The sequence below is a fragment of the Sparus aurata genome, chromosome 23 (assembly GCF_900880675.1).
Source record: "Sparus aurata chromosome 23, fSpaAur1.1, whole genome shotgun sequence".
Taxonomy (NCBI): domain Eukaryota; kingdom Metazoa; phylum Chordata; class Actinopteri; order Spariformes; family Sparidae; genus Sparus; species Sparus aurata.
The window spans coordinates 6,172,426-6,197,968 of record NC_044209.1 but is presented as its reverse complement, the minus strand read 5'-3'; the positions used below and the strand labels follow the sequence as shown (position 1 = coordinate 6,197,968).

General features: G+C 44.2%; 1 protein-coding gene across 22 annotated transcripts in view; it reads left to right on the top strand.

Annotated features, from left to right (window-relative positions):
- Positions 1-25,543, top strand: part of nfixb (nuclear factor I/Xb) — a 163,119-nt gene that overhangs the window by 129,237 nt on the left and 8,339 nt on the right. For 9 of the 22 annotated variants that reach the window (XM_030408094.1, XM_030408102.1, XM_030408093.1 and 6 more), the window contains 9 exons: positions 873-947; positions 3,045-3,165; positions 3,480-3,515; positions 4,215-4,345; positions 7,713-7,787; positions 14,179-14,307; positions 19,197-19,372; positions 21,067-21,214; positions 23,686-23,777. In XM_030408094.1, coding sequence (XP_030263954.1) covers positions 873-947; positions 3,045-3,165; positions 3,480-3,515; positions 4,215-4,345; positions 7,713-7,787; positions 14,179-14,307; positions 19,197-19,372; positions 21,067-21,214; positions 23,686-23,777 — 983 coding nt within the window. The remainder of the gene's footprint in view (positions 1-872; positions 948-3,044; positions 3,166-3,479; positions 3,516-4,214; positions 4,346-7,712; positions 7,788-14,178; positions 14,308-19,196; positions 19,373-21,066; positions 21,215-23,685; positions 23,778-25,543) is intronic. The other 13 variants (XM_030408098.1, XM_030408090.1, XM_030408092.1 and 10 more) reach the window with 12 other exon arrangements.

The window sequence follows — 25,543 nt, the reverse complement described above, 5'->3', positions numbered from 1 at the left end:
CTTCCCGTCAGCGTTAATGACGCACTCACCGAGTGATTTGCTACAGGCTGGGAACGCAGAGACGTATCTCGAAAGAAGTACGAATGGGCAAAGAAACATGAGCAGGCAGGCGATTTTAAACAAACCTTTTGCCAGCCAAATCGAAGGTGAACTTTCAACAGACTTCCCGTTCTAAACACCCATCACATTTTACAGACCAGCTTTTCATCTTTCACCTACCCTGCTCGCCATAGCTGTTGGCTCCAACACACTTGGATGTACAGACTTTGGACACCACCTCCAAAAAGATGTGGCTAAACTGTTTACTTTACAACCTATAATCGCTTATCCCAGTCCTCAGCCATTGCTTTGATGAGCACAGTGATGTCATCGTAACTAAGGTGTAATTAACACCCAGACCAGAATTTTACATTTGAAGGTTTTCGGTTACGGCGAGAGGTTCTCGTCGAGGCGGAAGCACGAGAATGCGTGCGTGTGTGTGAATACATCACGGCTTGAGTGCTTGTTATTATGCATCGTTATGCCCCTGCACTTGTGCTTCCATATGCATGTGCATGATATATACATAGATATCATGATACGCAGTGTACATATACATTATGTAGCTGTCCGTGCGGAAATTCAAGTCACTTGGCGGACCTGAGCGGTTGTGTGTGTTCGACTGTCCAAACCAGCCGGCCTGTCGTACCTTATAGAAAACACATGCTTCCGCTGGATGACACCGGCAGTGCGTTGAGCTTTTTCATACATGTGTTTTCCAGTTTTGTCTGTGTGTGTGTGTGTGTGTGTGTGTGTGTGTGTGCGCGCATGTCATTTTCTGCATGTTTGGTGTATGCAGTCCGCCCTCACACACTCTCCTCTTTCCCTCTCAGGCCACTTGAGTTTCCAGGACTGCTTTGTGACTTCAGGGGTGTGGAACGTTGCCGAGCTGGTCCGCGTGTCGCAGAGTGAGTCACAGCTATAATTTCCTCCTGTCGGTCTCTGCGTAGACGACACACACCCTCCCTGTCGGTCCTTGTACACTTCATACATGCACTTTGCTATAACACCGTACACACACACATAGACCAAGTAGCAATTGTTTCTTTGCTGGGGGAGCTTACTTTCTAGGGAAAAATTGCCTTTGAAGGAGAAGGCTGGTGTTATTCTGGTGTTGGTATTTTCAAGTGTCCAAAAGAATGAATTAATCGTAATGAGAGGTACTGACTGAGTCCAAAGCCTTGATGCATCTTCAATGTTTCATTGGCCGACACGTTCCCTCTTTACCGTCAACAAACACACTGCGGTTTATTTTGAACGAATCCCGCCCTCACCACCCTGCTGCTGTAAACACCTGCTCACGCACCAAATGTCTTTTAATCCACAGCTGAAAATAGTTCCACCATAGATGTGCTATTTATTCCTGTTGGAGTAAAAACAGTAGTTTTGCTAAAAAAAAAAACTATAGTGGCCAGCTGTTTTGAGACATTACTGCAGCTTTTTTGAAAATGAAACTATATATTTTTGAAAAGAAGGACATAAAGGCTCGGGGCTGAGTGCCACAGAGAGGCCGGGGCGGCGTGATCCTGATGATGGCGCTGTTTGAAAAGCCAGCATGTTGAGCTTTAACCCCGTTTAAAGTAAGCAGCTGGGTAATGTGCTCTGGCTGCTACAAAGTCATCAGGCGTAGTTCTACCTCCGTTACTTCCTTGCAAGGCCCAAACATAATTACAGACCGTCACAAGCTGGACTTATTGGTAGTAGTTTCTGAAATAGACGGTGATTATCACAGCTCATGAATATCTGCTGGCTCCGACCAATGAGTCAGCTGTTGATCACTAATCATCAATTACCGAAATAAAACACCGTTCAAATGAAAATAGCCATCCTTTTTAATTCAGTAGGCTTAAATAACTCGGGTCACACATTGGCTGCATGCACACATGGACAGGTATAACAAGAAGTTAGCTAGCTAGCCAAAATAGAAGAGCAGCTTCACTCCTAAATTGAGTAAGACATCCATTTCAGCCAAAAGAACCACAGCTAAGTACACTATTCAGTCCTCAGCATTACAAACTAAACTAGAATGGCACTCGGTGGAGTGCGTACCTCTGCCAAGGCCCAGCAGCCCCCTTTAATTCAATCAAGCCTACATTTAAATCAGCCACATCTGGATTTTTATCATGAGTCACATCAAATTGCACTCAGGCGCCTGATTTTTGTTCATTTTTAATGCATTATTCACTGAGATATTAACGAAAATGTAGAGGGAACGCCCTAAAATAATTCCTGGATCCGTCCCTTTATCAGGACGCGCACCAAAAGTTAATGAGATCTGTTATTGGCCAGGACCCATCCTCCATCCAAGTCTGGTGGAAAGACGTTCAGTACTTTTTGTGTAATGCTGACGAACTAACCAACCATCCGACAAACAAACGAACGAGTGGTACATCCTCCTTGGCGGAGGTAAAAAAAAAAAAAAAAAAAAAAAGCGCTTCACCTGCTGTAGCAGGAGCCATACTGTACAGAGAGGAGACCAGCGTAATAATAAAAGACACACAAGATGCGTCGAGAGGTTTTCTGGGATTTACAAATGCTTAACTGACGTAACTGACGTGATGCATGGTGTAGCCGGTGAGGTTACACAGTATAATCCAAGCCAGCTCCGTAACGTGAGGAATTCACAACACAGCGGATCAGCGAAGTCATTCAGATTCATCCGTAGCGGGACATAAATCTGAGCAAGTGTCACGGCAAGAAGTCAGAGAGACATTTCCACTAAAAACAACAAATGTAAGCTTCATGGTGGCTGCAGACGGGGGGAAATCATTTGAACTCATCTTGCCACAACTGTGAAATTTCATGGCCGTCCATCCGGTAGCTCTTGGTATTTCAGTCTGGAAGGAAATGGTGACAATTGGTGACAATTTATTATGGCAACATAATAAATAGTGGAACAACGCCAGCCCTGTCCTTCAAGAAACATGATATATATAGTATGTATTTGCAAATTATCTGATAATATTTTCCCGTGTGTGTGTGTCTGTGTGTGTGTGTGCATTTAGCCCCCGTGGCCACAGCGACCGGCCCCAACTTCTCCCTGGCTGACCTAGACAGCCCCGGCTACTACAACATCAACCAGGTGACCCTGGGACGGCGCTCCATCACCTCCACCCCCTCTACCAGGTACACATACGAACACTATCTCTGAAAATGTTTGTTTGCTTCTCTACTAATATTCTTAATTTCTCAATTCCTTAACCTCTTAACACTGCTGTGTTCTTTATGCTTAGCTTACTCTGCTTTTTGATTGTGGACTTTCTCTCCCTGCTCTCTCTCCCCTCTTTTTCCCCCTTTTTTCCTGCTAATCCTTTCTCGTTCCCCCTCATTCTCTTCCCACCGGTTCTGTCCGTCACTCCGCCTGTGTTCGTGTCTTTCATCCCTGGTACTTCCCCTTTGCTCCCTCTATCGTCCTCTCTCTCGCTCATCTTACGCTGCAGGACTGAAATGGAGCTTTATGCAAGTCTCCCACGGAGGTAGTTACACTCATTACAGAATATCTCCCTTGATACTAATGCAACACAGACCCCTGCCTCACACTCGCACAAAAGCCACACACGCACGCTGTCACATAGATATGCACATGAGCCACACATATTTAAACATTTTGGATCGGCAGTGAAACACGGTACGTTCACATCCCCCCCCCCCCCCTTTCGCTTTATTGGTCGCAGATGTATGAGTCTATAAGAATCTGCGAACGCACAGAAAAACACGTTCTAGCATCACCACGCGCAACTTTCATTCCCCTTCGTTTTTCCAGCAGGAGGCTGCTCTGGGCCGGTATGGACGCAGCATGTTGAATAACTTCTGGCCCTGTGTTTGTCTCGCCGGCTCCGGTCGCATTGCGTTCCCCCCCACGGCTAAAACATAATACGAAAACAAAACACTGAAGGAAACTTTGACATTTCGAATTTTTGCAACTCTTGATTTCGTGCAGACACATGCCCGACTCCAGGGAAAATAAGCATTCATGTTTGTCCTTGGATGTCCCACAAATGATATTTGTACATTCATTAGAGCCCCAAATGCCCATTAGCAGGGGGCTGAGGAACCAGGCTCACATGCGAGTTTAAGAAAAATGACCAAACATAAAGCCGTCTCTCGAATTCCCCCCCCCTTTCCCCTTCTTCAAAAATGTAATAAAACCCCTCCACTGTTCTTTTCCCTCGCAGCTCCAACAAGCGCAAGTCCATTGACGACAGCGAGATGGAGAGCCCGGTGGACGATGTCTTCTACTCAGGCCGTTCCCCGGCGGCTGGCAGCAGCTCTCAGTCCAGCGGTTGGCCTAATGATGTGGATGCAGGTAGTCTCGCTTACAGCCCTCCTCATCAGATTCTGCTGGAGCTGGGCCGAGGTCCACATCAATTCAGACGCAGAAATTCAACTGATTTTGAAGTTTATAGACAAAAAGAATATCATACTTTAATGGAGGCTGCAACAAAAGTAGCTCGTCCAGTGCTTTTTCTAGCGCCTGAAAACTTTATTTTTCAAACCTTAAAGGAATAGTTTGAGAATTTTGGCAATATGCTTATTTAGGATCGATACCACACTCACGTCTGTAAAGTTAATATGAGGCCACAGCCAGCAGCTGCTTAGCATAGCTTAGCATACAGACTGGAAACAGGTGGAAAAGCTTGACTGGCTCTGTCCAACGGTAACAGAATCCACTTATCAGCACCACTGAAGCTCATTAATTTACATGTTATATCTTTGTTTGTTTAATCTGTACAAAAAGTGTAAAACGATAGGTTGTGGTTTCAAGGGCGGGTTATGTGCCAGACTGTTCCTTCGCCCTTTTGTACAGACAAAATAAACAAAGTGGAATGTTTCAATTAATTAGTTTTTGCGGTGCTGGTAGGCGGATTCTGTTACCACTTCGACAGAGCCAGGCTAGGCGTTTCCAGTCGTCATGCTAAGCTAAACGAACCAGCTGCTAGCTTTAGCTTCAGATTCACTGTGGAGATATGAGTGTGGTGTCAATCTTGTCATCTGACTGCAAGTGAGGGTTTTTCCCTCAAACTTGAGCTATTTTTTTTTTTTTTTCAGATACTCATAGAAAGATTTCTCAGAAAGCATCTTTGATATTTTTCATCAGTTGAGCAGTCACAAACTCTGCTCATCTGCTTCATCGTGACTGTGTGGGTGCATTTTAATCAGATTTGATTGGCAGCCAAAGGCCCCACCATAGCCCTTAAATGACAGCCTATTTTGAGTCAAATCTTGCTTATTCCTCATTGGTTGCGTCCCACCCACTTCAAACGTTAGAACTATCAAACTATCATTAGTCATAGTAACAAGCTTATTGAAAAAGAATTGTTTTCAGGACCTTTGCAATAAAAAAAAAAACTATTTTCAGGTGTTGATTTGACGCTAACTGACTTGAAATGGACCAGAGGCCACAGCTCATCTCCATCCACCAACACACCACTCGCCTCTGAACTGTGTTGACCCCTCTCTCCATCACTTGACCCCCCCCCCCCCCCCCACCCACCATCCCGACTCTCTTTCTCAACCTCTTCCATTTACTATTTCTACCACACTTACAACCTGTGTCCCCGTCGAGCAGAACAGATCGTGAGGTAGAGTTGTCGTCATTTTGCCAAAGCCAGGTCACAGTGTCATTTCTCACATGCAGCAGCAGGGACTTAAAAGGGCCAGTTTACCTAAATTCAATTCCAAAACATATTTCCTCCGCCACTCCTTGTGGTCAGAGCATGCAGTTTTGGTTGTATTTTTCAGAGGTTTTTCCACTAAAACATCTGCCACCAGCCCAGCACAATGGAAGTAAATGACCATCATTTGTGGTGAAACATGACATTTGAAAAACTCTCCGTCTAGAGTTCCTGAGAATAATTTTCACTGGGGACTATTTTCAAACCCCTACCAAAAAAGTGAAATCCGTGCAAGTGAGGTCTCTCAAATAACACGTTACTGTCAAGTTTTTCCAATATAACTTTTAACATGAGGACCACGCCTCTTATGATGGGACGGAGGCACTGACGGATATCTTCAAACCTCTGAAAAATAAAAACCAAAAACCATCTTTATGCTCACTCTGTGAAAGTGTAAAAGAAATATGTTTCTGTTTTTGTTTTGGTTGAACTGACCCTTTAATCAGACAACAAACTGAGTACATTGAACTATTTGTCAGACATCAGTGAGACTGGCGGAGATGGATTCACTTTGCTCAGTTAGTCTTTATGGAGTTAGGAGTAACGTTGATTGATGCGTGCGTGTGTGTGTGCGTGTGTGTGTGTGTGTATGTGTATGTGTGAGAGAGAGAGAAATGTCCAGAGTCCCATGCTGTAGATGTAACACAGATAACTCTCAAAAGCCAAAGAGACTTTTTTTTCCCCAAATGACGGGGTAGACATTTGGGCAAATAAAAAGTCTATGTGGCATTTGTGTTTTATTTTGTTCATCAGACTTAGACTTTGATTAAAAAAAAAAACATGACAGACTAGTGTAGTGAGAGCTTTTTTTTAGTTTTGTCACCGTATCATTTGTAAGTTAGTTTAACATTGTGAGAAGTAGACTTAGTCGTTTTCTTGTTGTGAGTTAGATGAGAAGATTGATACAACACTTACGCCGGCACGCTAGATATGAACCTACATTAGCAGCCAGTTAGCATAGCATAGGCTGTAGACTGTAAACAGGGAGCTAACCTACATGTTTTTTTCACAATTTTTGTAAAACAAAGATATAAGACTTTGTCACCTTTATTAACAGTCAGGTTAGCTGGTTCCTCCTTCTTCCAGTCTTCCCGCTAAGCTAATTTAGTTAAGCTAAGTTAAGCTAAGCAATTTCCTGCCTCAGCTGTAAAAACAGCTATTTGTTTACTTCGCCTCATAATGTTTATTAGTGAGCCTCAGAGTTGCTGGCAGGCACACTTTGTTACCTTCAGACAGGGCTAGGCTAGCTGTAGCGACTACTCAATGAAAAAAGCGCCGCTTAAAAAAATAGTTATTAGCACAGGCTATTAAAAAACATACGTTGGCATCTACACTAGTTTTTCCCCGCGTTTTCAGTCTTTGTGCTAAGCTAACGGTATGCTAACAAAGCCCTCTGTGTAGCTTCATGATTACGTTACCTTACAGTCAGTGGTATCAATCTTTTCAGCAAACTCTCAGCAAGAAAGCGAGGAAGGTGTTTTCCCAAGATGTCTAACTTTCCCTTTCACGTTATTCTCCAGACCCCCTCTGAGTGTTACCAACCAGCTTCCTCAGTGTTGTCTTCTCGAGTGTTGCAGCAGAGCAGCGCAGTGTTAAGCCCCCGTCTACCACTTGTGTCATAACCATTCACGCTTTGACTCACATCATTTTTAACCGTCCTGATGGGGACCATGTCAAATGTATTTCAAACAGTCTATATCTCTTGTGTTTAGTACTTGACTTTGGGGATTCTGTTGAACTGCTAAATTTTCCATGTATTCTGCAAGTTATAACCGTCACTCCCACTCACATGCTGCCATTTTAATGCCGCCAGCAGTAATGATGTAACTATTTTATAGACACTTGCTGCACTCTATGACATTAAATTCCCCTGTTGCCCATTATTTAACCACCCTTCTTCCTCTCTCTCACTCTTTCCATCTCTCTCTCTCTCTGTCTTTTGCTCTCCTCCCCTCTTCCATTGTTAACTCTTCCCTTCTCCCCTGTTTGGCCTTTCAGTGCAGCACCATTTGGCCAGTGTGCAGGAGAGGAAGATTAAGCATGAGAGCGATGGAGTGCAGTTTCCTTACCATGGTTAGAACAAACATTAAACATTATACTGTGTACATGTATACATGCTCTCCTTCAGCTCACACCACCCTCAAACTTGTACACATCTCTCTCTGTCCTCTTTCCAAGTCTGTTTGCACTTCCTGTGAGCTCTCTGAGCAGTTCTGCATTTTTCCATTCCTTCTCTCTTCTCTTCTCTTCTCTCCTCTTCTCTTCTCTCCTCTTCTCTTCTCTTCTCTCCTCTTCTCTTCTCTTCTCTACTCTTCTCTTCTCTTCTCTTCTATTTTATTCTATTTTATTCTATTCTATTTATTCCATCCCTCTCCTGTGTCTTGTTCTCTGGCTATGCTGCCGCCGGGTGGGGTTGTGTTTCTACCAGATGTCTGCTGTTGTCCATTGTGGGTTTACCAAAGCCTTTTGGTAGCCCAGTAGCTCCATAACATCCACCGCCTGTCTGCCTCAAAGATGTTGTTGTAAATCTGTGAGAGAAATCAGACATCTAGGAGGATGAAGACGTCCCCGGTGCAATCAAACACACCAATTACTCTTATCCCGAACACACACACTGTCTTGACAAACAATCCAATTCATTTTAAATGTATAAATATGTTCATTATCACATCCACAGCCCACGCTGTTGGTGACACACCACATGCATACAAACGGAGTCTCCGCCGCGGTGTGAATTTGTCAGCAACATCCAGCTAAAGTGCTTTGGGTGTTGTAATTTTGTTGTCGAGCCCCCGAGAGAGAAAGCAGTGAACGACACAGAGGAGGAGGAGGACGAGGAGGATGGGTGGGGGTGCGTGTGAATGAGGGTTTGTTGAGTAGCAGCGTTAGCCGCTTCATCCAGCCGGTTGTTTAGACGGAGCTGTTGAGCGGTGTCCCACCTGCCGTAGGCCTGACTCAACCGCCTCTGAAAGACGACGCAGGAAAAACAACATACGACCCAAACAAACACGACTAAAGGCACTCAGGTGTGTCATCAATGCACAAGGCACCTTCTGTCTCCGAGACATGCTTACTCACTAACACACACATTTACAAATGGCATGCAGACGCACACACACACACACACACACATGCACATGATGCGCACACGCACAACTAGATTTAAGCTCTTTCTCTGATTTACATTCACACACGCATAAACACACACACGCACGCACACCCCAATCTGGAGAGGAGCAGCGTTCCGGTCCAGATGGCGCCTCCATGTGTCTACAGCGAAGGGAGCTACTGGGTTACAGCAGACATCTGTTCTGGTGATGGTGGTGGTGGTGTTGGGAGTGAGAGATGAGGAGGGGCGGAGGAGGGAGGAAGAGGAGGGGAGTGGGGAGGGCCTCCGCCTCTGCCTGCTCTGGAGGTGAGCCTCTACCTGAATGAAAAGCTCTGAGGCATAGCAGGTGATCATGTAATTCATCATTAAGTCTGCTGTCTCCCGCTCTGCTCTGCTCCGTTCTCTCCTTCTGCCTGCTTGCTCCTGCTGCTCCGAGGTGGGAAATCCCACCGACAACTCTTCAGTAAGGGGAGCGGGGGGGGGGGGTTCCCAAGTATTCCTGATATTTGCGACGGAGCATTCCGGCTAATCATTTGGTGTTATGGGCTTAAAACCGCGATGTGTGTGGGTGTGATTGCGGTGGTGTTAAGGTGTTCTTGCTTTGCCCTGCAGCGCATTACCTCAGTGTTTATGGGTGCTAATGATGTGCGAGGTCGCCGGCTAATGCGCATTGTTTTCTCGCTTAACCTGAATGACGAGTGTGTGAGCTTCTCTCTCTCTCCCTCCTCGGTGTGTGTGTGTGTGTGCGTGTGTTTTTTTTTTGTTTTTCTTTTTTGTGCTCATGCTAGTGGACCAGTTCTGTGACAGTTAGGGGGTTTGTGTGGTCGCCAGCTTGTTAGCGTGGCAAGACTAGAGGGTCATGGGAGCAATTGGCTGCCAGTCTGCTCGTGCAGCGTGCCAGGAGCAGGACACAGAAATAATGTAGAACAAACAACTGCGTGTGTGCGAATATGTGTAGACACACACAAGCATGCTCGCACACACACACACACACACACACACACACACACACACACACACACACACACACACACACACACACACACACACACACACACAGATTAAGGGAGAGATCAGAGTAACTTCTGTTAGCTTTATCAGACAAAGCTTTCATTGGGCATCTGGGCCTCATTTGCTGCTCCTCACTGAGAGGCCTCGTCGTACCGGATATTTCGGCTAGATACCGACTAATTAGGGAATATCAGAGAGACTAAAAACAATATGTATAATTTAATGCTGTGCATAATAAGCTGGTCATAATTGAACTCGCACCGTGGTGGCAGGCAGTCATCTCTACACGTACCACCGGGGAACTGGAGCAAAACGGCCTTAATTGCAGGGACGCATTGAATCCATAACATGTGGCGGTTCAGTTTGTCAAGTTTATCGAAGTGCAAGCAAGGAATCCAGATGCCAGATTGAAATCGTACACATTTCCCTGACTCTCTGATTCTCAGCACCGCATGTAAAGCTTTACAGCAGCCATAAATATAACCCTGCGTTCAACAGATCCTTTCGCCAAGCTGAATAAGATGGCTGACCTGTTGGTTTCTTATTGTGACACTGACTGACTCGTTGAGGTGGTGAAAAGTAACTTGGCATATGTACTCAGGTCCTGCAGTACAATTTTATGGCACTTTCCTGTAGTATTTATATTCAAACAACACTTCTATACTCCTACTCGGCTACATTTCATCGGCATATATTGCACTTGCACACTATATATTGCTTTCTGAAATCTGTAGTTACTTGGCATATCATCAGCCAAGTAAGTATCAGTTTTGCAGACAAGTGATAATACAGATGTTAATGTGTCCACGAGTATAATTCATGTATTATGATATGTAGCTATAATATAATACTGGGATAGTAGCCATTCAATATGATGAGTGATGTTATCGTACTTTTAAAGCTGCTGTAAGCGTTGTCCATTCCAAGCGTCCTGTCCATTCTGCAGGCAGCTTTAAGTAACTTTGAATTCAGGACTTTCACCTAAGTGTTTTAATATGTCGTATTGCTCCGTTTATTTAAACCTGCAAAGACAGATTTTCTTGCCACTTGTGGGCAGCGGAGACGAGCTGTGAACACAACACTGACACATTATCACCATTTACATTGTAATGGCTAACATGTTGGCTAACATTTTCCAAATATACACATCCAGCAGATATGTAGCATAAATTAGCACTCATGTTGTGTTACGTTTGCTTCCACCTGATGTTTGTATGTCCATTATTGACTTTCCTTTTAGAGCTTTGGCCTCTACAAACCTTTGAGAAAAAAACATCTGTCTCTTTATGTAATTTAAGGTAAACGCTCCACTGTGCTCACCAGCTAGCTTGGTCTGGCTGCAGTTTGGCGCAAGACAAAAAGCATACAGTGTGTTTCTTTTTTTTTTTTTTTTAGGGTTTTATGGTGGAAACATCTGCCTGCGGTGGGTGGAAACAAAACTGATGAGAGTTGTGAGAATGAACCAAAACCAAAAGTTGTGGGCTGGAAAACCAAAACAAGAAGTTAAATGAAGCCATAAAGCTTCCCGGAGTTGGTGGGAGGGGGACTGCAGAGTCAAGTGATAAGTCTGTGGGCTCACTATCATCGAGCCTGTTCACATACAAGCAGTCACGTGATCTAATGTTGACGTCAAAATATCTATCACAGCAGCTTTGAGTAAAGGATCTCAGGATGTCTTTCGCCACCCGTAGCTCCTCAAGTGTTGCATTGCAACAGCAGCTGTACTCCCTATGCAATAAAGTGAATCGGCCGTAATATATTACCAAGCCACATTCCAAACGCTCCATCGGAAGTAAAATGTCAGCGCCAGATGGATGACAAGCAGAACTCCTAATGTTCTGCTGAATGCAGAGTACTTTTTATCTCCCTGAAACCTTGGTTTCTCCAGACTGTTCAGCTGTTCTTCTACTCCACTTTTATTTATTTTATGACTGGGATTCTTGACTCGATGATTGGCCAAGTACCGTCATGATTATCAGTGATCTGCAATGCGTCGCCGACATTTCAGCCAAGATTGAATTTTATCGTCCCAAATGATAATACATAAATACTATATAGTTATCTCTCTTTCTTACCCTTCCATTTTTCTCCGCAACCCTGGGAGAAAGTTGGGGTCAGTGCACAATTATTTCCCCTTGACAAGACGCAGATGCACCAAAAGGTTGAATTGTCTGTCTTTTTATCTCGTTTATTAAATACAAAGGGAATTAAATTCAATAAAATGCGTGCACAACCAAAAGAAAGCAGCGTTTTCGTCTGGCTCTCCCGTGAAATTCGGTCCAAGACATCTTGTGCCCGTCTGGTTTCGCAGCCATGGTTGTAATAAAATCTCAGATTTTACTTTGTTTGTGTTTATCCCTCTTTTTTTTTTTTTTTTCACTCTTCCACCAGTAAACAAAATTTATCTCACCCTGCTTATTGTATCCGCTCCTCCCACCTACATGTGTCACATGATGTGCCTTGCCGAACATAAGTGCTGGCGCCCACCTTTTTCTATACTTATCGGTGCCCACACAAGCACAGCTGTGCCCATGCTGCCTATGAGCATTGTGGGTAAATAGTGATAAAACATTTCCCAGTGTGGCATTAAAGAAAAAGCTTTTCAGAAATCTGCTCTGTTAGACTTTATACGCTTAGCTCATAAAATCTATTTCCACGTCTCTTTGGGCCATGTTGAAATTACCCACGTCTTTATTTGAGTGTATTTGTTTTATATGTGTGAATATTGTGTCGTTTAGTAGTTTATGGGGCTTTCGCTCGCCAAGGTTGTTTATCACTGTATTTCTTAACCAAATGTGGAGCAAAAGCAAAACACGAGTCCACTTTGTTCCAGCGAGAAGTAATGAGGACTGTGTGTCCACGCTGATGTACTTTTCTATACTTTTTACTTCCTCATTATTCTCTGCTTTATGGATTGTTCTTTCCAGAGTTTTATTTCAGCATATATTCAACATTGCGGTTCCCCGGCAGAGGTCAAATACACCATTTGGCGCTGGTCCTCAAACCCTGAAAGTCTAAATTGTGCCTTTGGATTACCATACATCAAAATAAATTCCCTCTGCACCCACCGCACGAGGCCTTGATCACAGAAGAGAGCTTCTTTTATCTGTAGCTCTCACACTTTTGGCCATGTTTCTGGTCCGCTGGTGAGCCTGGCCTGTACTTAGTGTGCCCGTTTTTACCAAACTGAGGGATATTTCATGCAGTCCTCCAGCCTCAGCCCGACATTTATAGACAGAGGGGGACACTTTAATATGTTTGTCTATGTGTGTCGGCTGTGCCGTCACCGCTCCTCTGCCGCTTAACTCCTTCCATCTTTCTGCCGCTCTCCCATCCAGCGTTGGCTGGCAGTTTGCCCGGTGCTCGCCACTCAGCCTGAACAGCTTGTGTGTGTATCTGTGTGTGTGTTTGTGTGTGTGGGAAAGTTCAGAAGGCACCTCTTTGTGAAATACTGTACATTTTAAAGCAGCAACATAAAATACCTGACAGTCAGATATGCAGAAGGGCACTACATCAGAGGATCAGTTGATGTATGTTTTGGCTCGCTCTCCCGCAGCTATATGTAGCCGAGCGGCTCGTTCTGGCTTGAAAAAGCACAAGTCTGCCCCAGATATGAGGCCATCCAGGATCAGATTCATTCTGGAGAGGCATCCTGACAAGTGCGCTGAGTAGGTTGCTTGGTGTGTTTTGTTGACTTCCTGCAGCTCCCTGAGCTCGGAGGTCTCTGTGGTTTGGAACTAGTTAGATCTTGTAAAGGAGGCATCTCTGAATTGGGTTCAGCGGCCTGCCCTGCGAGTAAAACCAGTGAGCAAGACTTTACTGTGTTGTTCATGCACTCCAGTGGCGACCACAGTTGGACCGCCATTGCACTTCCCAGCTCTCCTCTCTCCTGACACTAGCCCCCTAGCCTCCCGACCTCCCGACTTCCCCACCCCTTCCCCCTTTCTCCCCCCGTCACCTCCCTTCGCTCTGAACCCCTGCTGCTTCAAAACATGGCCTCTCACCGGACCCTGCCCTCAACCCCCCCCCACCCCCCCACCACCACCCCCTCAATCTGACGGACATGGTACAGCCCGCCGACTGTACAGAAACGTACAGTATTGGACAGATTGTGAGAACCCATCTGTATGTTAAGCCAATCAACAAATCAATGAATGAATCAATCGATCAGTCCATTGATTTCAGTCATAATCATTCGATTCTTGCAATCAAATTTAAGAGTGATAAGTTTATTTTTCTATCTTTTTTTTTTTTTTTTTGAGTAGAGTCGAAGTAAGAAAAGCAGCCATGTTTGATTAAAACCTCGTCTCTGTTCTGCCATTTTGTTGATCCCCTTTTTGCCAGGACTCTCATCGCCTAGTTCTCTTAAGAAGCCGGGGAAATTCGATTTCAGCGCCCTGTCCTCCCAGACGAGGTCCCCCCGCATGGCGTTCACCCACCACCCAATGCCAATACTGGCGGGAGTGAGACCAGGTGAGACCAACCCAGCTCCCGATCCCCCTGATCGCCCCAACCCTTCCTCTTCCCCACCCTCACCATCTCCTCCTACCCACCCCCCCACTTCTTCAGGGCCCCACCCCTTCCCCCTGGCGCACAGTTGGGAGCATTGTCTTTGGGAGATGAGAGTGGCTGGGAATTAAATCTTGGCAAGCACCTCTGCCTCCTCTTGGGACCTTGTAGGGTGCAGGCCATGCTGGTGACGGAGCTTCTTGGGATTCTGGGTGTGGTGTGTGACTTTTTTGGGGTCTGTCTGGTGGATGGTTGGTGTTTCTATAAAGGTCACTTTCTTCTTCTAAGAATGGAAGACCAGGGGGTTTCTGCTGCCTCTCCTGTCACATCTCTTCCCTTGATTGTAAAGCTCTCGTACTTTGAGCTCGGCATTGGTTCTTTATGATTAAGTGCCATTTTCTCGACTCCTGGACGATCTTGTCATGTGTCACGACACTTGACATATGTTTTAAACATTTCTGAAAGCTGAAAAAGTGGCAAAAACTGAAGACCTGGTCCAGACACAATGCAAAGACTGAACAGACATTCTTAAGTGTCTCAAATGCAACAAAATCAACCTAAAATGTAACATTTTTGACCAGAAGGTTATAAAATATTATTTATTATTTATTATTTATTATATTATTTCATTAGACTGTAAATACTTAGCAATTTCAGGTGAAAGGTTAATAAGTGATGACTCAACATGACCAACACATTTTGTTATGATCACATTTTGGTGGAATCTCTTGATGGACCTCTTGAATGCTCTTCACAGACAATAAGTTTTGAACCCACATTACTTGTTACAGTGAATACTATTAGGCTTGTGAAAATAGCTTTGTTATGTAAATCATGGCTCTCTAGAGAGCATTCCGAAGTGAATAGAATAACCCTAATGATGTCATACTGATGTCATCAGGGTTATCTCAGCTTGGGCTTGAAACTTTATATTTTCAACATGAAGTGTCACAAGCTGGAGGTTTGAGATTTGAAAAGGGTGGGCGTTAAGGAGGCAGGGGGAATTTATGGATGACACTTTTAAGTTGCATTATGGGAAATGTAGGATCCAGGTTTTTTGGAACTTGGTCCAACACTAAAAGTAAGCACATACCAGCTTCTGCTGCTTTGATTTTAACCGTTTCTTCAATTTCTTCGTCTTGTGAATCCCCCTTCTTCGTAAAAGTACAATACTGAGTCACTAAGGAGCTCTTCATCTGTTTGGCATGGGTGTGATAAGGGCAACCAGGCAAAGTGGGCAACACTAGAGCAACATCAACTGACAGGACCAGAGCCTCATGTGGTTCTCGAGGTCCCATCTTTAAGAGGTTTGCTGTGACAGAATCTTGTTTTAAGGGGATCCTGATACCATCCTTATATGGTGCGTATTCCTAAATTCATGTTTTTGTTATCAAATTACCACACAGCAGACCTAGAGCCCTGTAATATCTCAGAATAGGAATATGGTACACATTGCACAGAGTGAGAGGAGGAGGCCACAGCAAATTATTTTTGGGTATTTCCATTTCACTGGCTTCTTTCTTCCTTCCTATCGTTTTTCACTTCTTCTTCCAAATTCTTATTGACTTGCTTTTCTTGACTGTGTGGGAACTTTGGATTGGATCTCAATGTGGGAGCGCAAGTCTTTATTCATGCTGGCAAGAGCAGGAAATATGGCTCTGAGTTGCAGTGTGAACCAGCTGATCCTCCACCAGGCTGAAACAAGCAGCTCGCGACAACATCAGATATCAAACAGAGCCGGAGGAGCTCCAACAATAAATCATCTCTTCATTATATCACCGGGGCACAGATCGACAAAGAGACTTCCTCTTCTCTTTGGAAAGTGCACGTCTGTGAATTCGCCCAGTGAAGGAGCCCACTGGAGATAATTACCCATGTGCTGTAGGTCTGCAGCTAGGCTACATCAAAGGCTTCTTAAGCCACCAAGCAGATGTGAAGCAATGAGGTTGACCGCCGTGTCATTAAACCCTCCTCCGTGGTTGTTGACAGGCCCTATGCCTGTTGAGATGTAACTACAGCAAATCCAATCTCCACAAAAACACACACACACACACACACACACACACACACACATTCATATTCACGCTAACATGAGCACACATACACAATATCCCATCCTTGTTGTGGCCAAGCAGTTGTCATTTATACGGTGGTGATTTGTTTCTTTTTACACAAACTCTTACTTTATGCAAGCTGCTGCTGGTCCAACACTGGCGTGAAAGTGCTTACCACATCATGAGCGTTGTTGTTTTTCTGTGTGGAAGTCTAGATCCAAGGGGATTTAGGGGTTGGAGAAGTCGGGCTGCGGAGCTTGCAAGGGCTAGCCACGTGCAGCGGTGCGGTGGTTTTGGTACTTTAATCCATCTAGCAATATTCAGCCATGCTTCCTCTAGAGCAGAGATTCCCAACTAAAGGTGCTCAGGTACTTCATGGAAGATTGTGGACTACCTCGACTAATTTGACAAAAACACAAGTCAGCATTTTCATCCATCCTCCCGTTAGCTAGACCTGCATATGTTTTAGGGTCATGGGGCGCTGCAGCTGACACTGGGCGAGAGTCGATCATAGGGCCAACACACGGAGACATCCACTGACAATCAAACCCACAACCACTCATTCTCATGGAGAAAAGTGGGGAAACCCAAACTCCACACACAAAGGCTGACAATGAGGTGACAGTGCTGGCCACCCACCACAATTTAATTGAAGAAATATACATGTACATATGAGTCAGCTGTAAGACCTGAACATGATGTGTTGCAAAGTAATGAAATCAAGATTCAAATACTTAAGTGAATGTATTTGTAAATGGTTGAAATAGTTAGCTAGTAATGCATTGAAATGAATAGCTATTGGCAATGGATAAACAGTTGAAATAAGAGAAGCTAAGAGAAATACAAAGGCAGCTAAGGGTCATGTATGAATGACTGACAATAATCCTTAATTGACAACAATAATTGATAAATGGTGAGTGGAAATGGTCACCCCCAATCAATTTGGTAAACGTTAGCTAGCTAAAAGCAATGGTTAAAACATTGAAAGAGGTAGCTGAAAGAAACTGATAAATGGTAGAAATAGTGAGCTAACAGCGATGATTAAACGATTAAAATGGAAAGCTGTAAGTTATTGATAAATGGTAAAAAGCTAAAAGTGAGCAATAAATGGTCGAAATGGTTAACTCAAAGTAGGCTAATGGATAAATGGTTGTTTCTGCCAGTCCAAGTGGCAGTGCAAGTGCAAAGAGAGTCAAATATTTCAGTAAAGTTGAATAATATGAAATTGTATTATTTTTTGTTCAATCAATAATGTTAAAAACAATCTAATTGAAAATGAACTCAAAGGAACAGATTTGGAATGCGGTGAATGGTGTCAATGAAGGGGTAACTGAGTTCATCTGACAGGGTTTTGGGTACACCAGACAAAAAGGTTGGGAACCACTGCTCTGGAGGCAGAGGGTAGGGGTGTAGGGATTCCCTCTGATCCTGTCTCCCCCCACAAGCACTGCCACCCCACCCCATCCTATCCCCAACCCGCCCCCAAACCCCCAGAGTGTTTGGCCTTCACCCAGTCTCTAATGGGATTAGTAGGGGACTAATAGAAGCAGGGAGACGGCTCCACTGGGGAGCAGGCAAGCCTGGCATGCGAGCAAGGTGTTGCTGGGCTCAGAGGCATAGGCCCCTGTCTGGGGGGTAATGCAGCGGGTTTGGCACACTCATGAAGTACACTCACACACACACAATGTATAAGATGCAAGCACCAAAGAGTGTTGGCAGCCCGACGTGGGCAGCTGGGGGGCCTGGATGGGATGGGGTGGGTGTCAGACTGGCACAGCTAAGAGGAGAACAGGCTTCTAATACAAATCAAGCAGATTTAGTAATGGATATAGGTCTGACAGAGAGGGCTTTGTGTTTGGTGGTAGGGCTCAACCAACTGCTCCCCTCTCACACCTCGAACGTATATTCAGCTCTGCCGGGTCCGAGTCCCTCCATTTTCCTCTTTTGTAAAACAGAACAAGGAATGCTATTTTTTTTTTTCTTTTTTTTTAAAGCTTATTAGCAGCTGAATGCTGAGATCACTTACGTCCCCACACCTGTCGTACGCGCACGCATAGTTATCTTCAGATATGAGGCTCTAAAGCCCATTAACAGAAAAGCATCAACTTAGACATACAGTGTGAACGTACGAATAAGTTCTGTCATGGAAACAAAATGAGTCAGATGAAAAAAAGCGAACGGCTTTACCGTCAGCCGATGCCAAATTGCATCAACGCCAATGAATCACACCCTCAAAACAGCACACAGGCGTGCGGGCATTAAGACCGGCTAATTTAAGACAGTACTCAATGATCTCTTTGTGCTTTTCTTCCTTTTACAGGCTATTTGGATCTGATTTTAAAATACAACGCTTGCATCTATTGAATTTGCGCACATTCAGACGAGCGCAGTGTTCGCCTGTGTGCAGGTCTGAATTCAGTTCACTTCAACTGCTATAAAGTGTTTGTGATGTAGCACATATGAATGCAATGTGTGTGTAAATCTCCTCCCATAAAGCTGTATAGATTTACTGGAGTGATCATAAAACATTATGAGCAATGCCCATAATGGCTATTAACTCGAAATCAGCTTTTCTTGGAAAAACGGCGCTCCTTTCATGTTCGACATTTTAAAACCAGATTAAAACTTGATCGTTTCCAGTTGTGACGTGATGGCCCATTGTTGCTATCATTCATTAATCACTAAATACATCTCTCCCGTCTGTAAGAGGGTGTAGAAATTCAGCGGCTCACGTCTCCCTCTCGCTCTCTGCATCTGTCTCCACTTGTGTTCATCTAATACAAATATCTCTGTTGGCAGGGAGTCCCCGTGCTTCAGCCTCGGCCCTGCACTTCCCGTCTCCCTCCATCATCCAGCAGTCTAGCCCCTACTTCACCCACCCAACCATCCGCTACCACCACCACCCTGGACAGGACCCCCTGAAGGAATTTGTGCAGTTTGTCTGTGCTGATGGTTCGGGGCAGGCCGCCGGACAGGTAAGACTTGCCACCAGAGAGGAGAACCCTGTAACTGTAATCAAATGTGCCATTTATGCAAGTGTTAGCAATTATAAAATACTAACAGACCACTGATATTAGAAAAATCAAGAACTATGCTATTTGAAAGATTTGTGTATGGAAGCACAAAAAGGCCAAAATGCTAATAAACATTTTTAATACACGACTGTATACCTAATTGTGATATTTAACAATCACTGAATACTTAATATTGGTTAATTAATAATAAATGTAAATTACGTTGAATTCATAGCATTGACATTTTACTTATAAAACCATCTGTCTGGCTTTACGTGGTTTGATTCCAGTAGATTTCAAGTTTCAAAATAAACTTTCTGGTCTAAAGATTTCGTTGTCGAAGTTTTCCAATCACTCATCGGAGGTTTAAATCAATTTTTTGCCTGATTGATCCTCAATAGCCAGGATGTTAAATGGTGTGTGAATATAACCAAATCAATAACCATCAAATTTAAAGCTACCTGAATTGTATTGTATTTTTATTTCTTTACATGGCTTGAATATTTATAACTGAATGTGACTCAACTGAATTTTGAAAAGTTTTTCTTTTTTTTTTCTTTTTTTACATTGGATACTGCAAAAAACTTGGAACTGAATTTTGATATTTACGACATGAAAATGACCTCTGTAATTTTAAAAGAAGGGAATTCAACCACATAAAGACAGACAGATACATTTCAAACTATTTCAGTGAGGTGTATAATTACATTTCAGAATTAGGTATTCAGTTGCGTATGAAACTCAAAGTATTGTGGCCTGTTTTTGCCTCCGTATACATGTCAATTGTATAAAAGCAGCTGTATTGAGCACTTTGTTAACGTTGCTCTAAAATGTAATATTTTACAATGACATGAATATCATTGCGGTCAGTGGACTGTGCTTATTTCATGGTGTTGTATTTCGACGTGCAACGTAAGAGGAATACACAGAAATGCTCACCACAGCAACACAAGTGAACACACTAGACATCTGTTTACTCAGTTAGTCAACAAATCTTTGTATTGTCTTGTCAATGTCATTTTGCCGTTTGCTGTTTCAGACCCCGACGTTCCTTCTCCTCCCCCTTTTTATTTTGTTTTTTGCTCCACCCAACCCCTCAGAAATTACAACCATCAGCACGAGGGTGAATCAGTCACGGCACACTTCAGTCAAGCATACCCGTCCTGTGTTGTGTCATCGTGTTTCTGTCTTCATCTCTAGCTGTTACGATTTTAGTTGGAGTTTGGTTGTTTGGTGCTGGTATCGTTGGTGGTGTTGTGCTTGTGTAGACGAGTATTCTCCCATGGTTTTTGATTTCTTGCCATCTTCTGGACGAACCCAGTCAATAATTTGCTCACTCCCCTCCTCCACAACTCCTCCACCCACCACGGACCACCCCTGTGGAACCTCTCACCTCAAGCTCCAGCTCCCACTCCTATCAAACCCTGTGGTGATTATTATTTCTCACACCTCCATAAAAAGATGCCGTCCACATATATCATTCCTTTGGTTGTTGTTTCCCACCACCTCCTCTCCCTCCTTCCACCATCGCCTCCCCCCTCCCCTCCGTCATGGATATTTTTTTGGACCTGGCCTCCCGAGCTGCGTCCTCTGTTCATCCCGTGTCTGCGGATTGTCGCATGTCGCCCTCCTGACCCTATTTGTGTTGTCTGCAGCCAAACGGGAGCGGCCAGAGCAAAATGCCAGGCTCCTTCTTGCTGCCTCCACCTCCCCCAGTGGCCCGCCCAGTGCCCCTCCCCATGCCCGACTCTAAACCCAACAGCACGCCCCCTGATGGCGGACTCTCCTCGCCCGCATCTCCGTGTAAGTGACCCCGCAGAGACCGTTCTCAAAACCAAACCAGCAACAACAACAAAAAAAAAAAAAAAATCTGAAAACCCCAACCCTCTCCAGTGAAAAGACCCCTGCCATTGTTCTTCCAACTTCGTGCCATCATTGTTCCTGTGTATCCAACATCTCACCTCCCTTAACCCTTGGAAGGCTATGGAAGCAAGCATACTGTGGAGCTCAGTAGAGTAGATCAAGGCCACCAGTGATCTGGTGAGAAATATCTTTCTTAAATGGACTTCTGTGGTGCTCATCAGGGTTCCGTGTTAGGCCCCCCCAACAGTCTTAGAGCCCATTCTGCGTTGTCTGGTGTGGAAGCTGCATCACCAACCCAGTTCTTCTCCTTTTAGATCCTCCTTTCTTCCCCTGCTGGACTCATTAGCAAAACGTTTTTTTTTTTTTTTAAAACTTGAGGTTTTGATCATTAATTGATTCTTACTTGCGACGAGCACAAATTTAGGGCAGTTAATTTATGTGGACTCCAAACATTCCAGTAGAAATTGGGACATTAGTGGACATTTTTTATTCATTATCAGTTGAGCTGATTTCAACTTCTTGGTTTTATTTTTTTTTTTTTGTCTGGTGATTGTTAAGCTGAATAGGGTGTGTTTTTTTAAGGGTGAAGGGTGATGTCAGTCCAACTGTGGGGCTTTTCTCACGATGCATTTGTCTTCCTCACCTGTGATAGGAGGGGCACTGGATGGAGCACTTTAATTTTTTTTTTGTTTTTAGCTGTCCTTCAAATTAGTGTTTGCGTTTTACCCCCCAGTCAGCGTCTCAAAGTCTTTTATGTCTTATGTATGTTATTCCGATTCCTAGAAAACACATGGATGTATACTGTATATGTCCATGCACGTAAATCTCCAAATTCTCTTTTCTCTCTGTCTCTCTCCTCCTTGTCCTTCCTCCCTTTCCTCAACACACACGCACACATGCACAAGTCCGTACACTGCATCTTGAATCCCTCAGTAGGATTCAAATGCTGGAGTCCGTAGGGTGCCTCAAACTGCCCTAAATTTGTCAAAGACTTTGATGCCAGTGGGTTTTAGCTGTCCCTGACTGATCCTCAACGTCAAGATCCTGGTGTGCCCAATCACTTCCAACTGAGTTTATCAACGGGACTTAATCACTCAGGGAGATCTAAGTTTGCATACCAGATTTTGGCAGGCATCTCTGTGGAGTTTTAGTGACCTCAATGAAATACAGCGGCACTTTTCTGAAGAACTTAGTGAATTTATCTTTTTGTATATATTTTTTTATTATATATTCAACAAAAGTGAAGAATAAGGTTCACTGTATGCTAGTACAAACAAAGGGGTACCTTGACATTTTTGGAAATACACTTATTCGCTTTCTGGGTTACCCCTCTTGAGTATAAAACTACTGACAGCTTAGTTTGGCATAAAGAGTGGAAAGGGGTGGTTTCTAACCTGGCAAGGGTAAAGGTAACAAAGTCCATCTCGCATCATCACTTTTTATCACCTTGTGTATCTTTGTGCTAAACTAACGCGCCACTAGCAGTAGCAAACTCTTTTTTTTTTTTGTAGAGATTAAGCAGTTGCTTTAGAGTTGCTGGTAGGTGGAATCTGTTAGTTCTGGACAGCCTACCAGTTTAAATGTTTTGCTTTTAAGAGAAGGGTTTTAGCCTACCTCTCTTGAATATGAAGCTACAGCTAGCAGCCACTTAGCTTAGCCTAGCATAAAGGCTCGAAACCAGGGGACACAGCTAGTCTGGCGCTGTCAAGGTAGTAAAAACCATCTGCCAGCACCTGTAGAGCTCACCAGTTAATATGTTTTGTCTTACTGGTTTAAATTGTACAAAACCTGAAATGTGTAATAATGGCCTATTTCTTGGCCATGTGCACCACTTTCTTGAGCCCCCCCTGTCATTTTTAGACTTTTGAAGGGAATAATCAAACAAGATATAACTGGGTGATAGGTGGATTTTGTAACCTTTAGACAGCTAGCACTTTCCCTCCTTTTTGTATTTTCATACTCAAAATCCAGCAAATATACTGTATGCTACTATCAGCAAAGGAATAGCTAGACATTTTTTGGAATACACTTATTCACTGCCTGGGTTACAATTATTGAGTTTAAAGCTACTTCCAGCAGCCGCTTAGCTTAGCTTAGCATAGCATAAAGACTGGAAACAGGGGGAACGGCTAGTCTGGCATTTTCAAATGTAACAAAATCCACCGACAAGCATCTGTATAACTCACATATTAACATGTTATATGTATTATATCTTTGTGCTAAGCAAACGGGCTGCAAGCAGTAGCTTCATTTTTACAATAGAGAGTGGTATCAATCTTCTCATCTAACATTAAGTAAGAACGTGAATATGCACATATCCCAGAATGTAACTATTGCTTGTACCTGTTGACGGACCAGCTGTTTCTGTGTATGCACTGATGGCCTTTTTTGTTCTTCTTCTGTTTCTTTAGCATACTCCACGCCAGGCGCCACAGCTCCCAACAGGTTTGTCGGCATCGGATCACGGGACAACAACTTTCTGAACATCCCGCAGCAGACGCAGGTAGGACTCTGGGCTGTACACTGGCAGTCCATCTCTGTGTGTTAAAGTGAGGCGGGAAACTCATCTGTTTCGACTGTGATTACCGGTCAGACTCTGGAAACGTATTAACTGCGTGGATGTACGCCAAAGTATTTCTTATTCCCTCACTCCCCGAAACCTGCTGCTGGGTTTCCTCTCACACCATCCCGCAGCACACCAGCAGTGTGCATTTGTATATCTGTATTTTACAGTACGTGTGTGGTTTACCATATGTGCTCAACTGTTTATTTGGCACGTATGGAGCCAACCCCTCAGGCAGCAGGCCTTCTCCCTCGCTGCCTTTTTCACTTCCCTCCTCTTGCTCGTTCTCCTCTCAGTCTTCTCGCTGAACCCCACTCCTCTCCCTCACTTTCCCTCTTTTTCTAGCTTTGTCCCGCTCCACTCTCATTCCCTCTCTCTTCTTCGTTTTCTCCGCCTCGTACTTTCTTCCTCTTTCACCTTCTTCGTTCCTTCCCATTCGCCACTCCGCGCCTCATTCATATGCCTCCTCCATTACCACAGTACTTTTCTCATTAGTGTCCAACCACACCCACCTGGAGCCAGCTCAGCTCTGCTCCTCAACACATGGAAACCATCTGAAGCTGCTCGGCTGATCCCCTCCCTTGTTTCTCTGCCCTCTGTTCTCTTGCTTTTCCCATTCCTGATCCTCTCTGCCTCGCTGCTCAATATGCGCAAAACGATTTATTTCCCATCCCCTCTTTCTCACTCAAATCTTCATCTTTTTAAGTTCCACTGCTTTGCCAGTTTTCCAGACTTATTTGTTGCAATTGTGCCTTTACTCTGCATTATCTAACTTCACTTTGAATGATTCACTTTTTATTTTACATTATGTGGCCAAAAGTAATTGGACACACCTACATCACATCTATAAGGGATTTCTGAACATCGTGTTCTGAAATCAAAGTCATGGCCTTGTGCAGCTCACTGCCACAACAGCCCCCAGTTCTCTGGCCTCAGGCTTTCCTCCGGATTTCTTAACCTGGCCGCAGGGATTTGCTCCCATTCAGCCTCAAGAGCATTATAAAGAGGTCGGTCACAGATTCAGAGACGGCCTGACAGCGTTCAGGTTCATCTCAAAGGTGCTGCGTGGGGTTGAGGTCAGAGTTCTGTCCAAGCCGCACCAAATTGGGAAAAACCATTTTTTTCTCATGCACATGGGCACCGTCATGTTGAAACGGGACAGGGTCCTCCCCTTTTTATTGACTGAAATATCATTGAATGCCGCGGCATTTAAACTTCTTTTCAAGGAGCAAGGAGGCCTCAACCAAACCATAACAGCCCTACACCAAAAGTAATAAAAGTATATGTCGAGGGGTATCTGCATACTTATTGCCGTGTAGCGTGTCTCCATATACTTTTCTTAAACAGCTCATTGATGTTTACTGCCGAGTGGGACATGATGTCTGAAGTATGGTTTTACTTTCCAAGGCTGAACCAAAACGCACAGCATTAGTTGTTCGGAAAAATGAAACAAGAAGATTAACGATCCACTAAAAAAGTGATTGATTGCGAGACAAAGAGCATGTCAGAAGTGTGCATGTGCTGACTGCAAGACGGGCTCTCAAAGAACCTCTCACAGTGACAACAGTGGACTCCATGTGCCCTCTAGTGGCAGACGGGAGACACTGCAATCAGAGGAGAAGGGAAACAAGATACCAACGGGGCAGGAAAAGTGGGGAGATGGAGGGAACTGAGCGAACCTTATAGAAGTCACGTCCCGGCCGTCT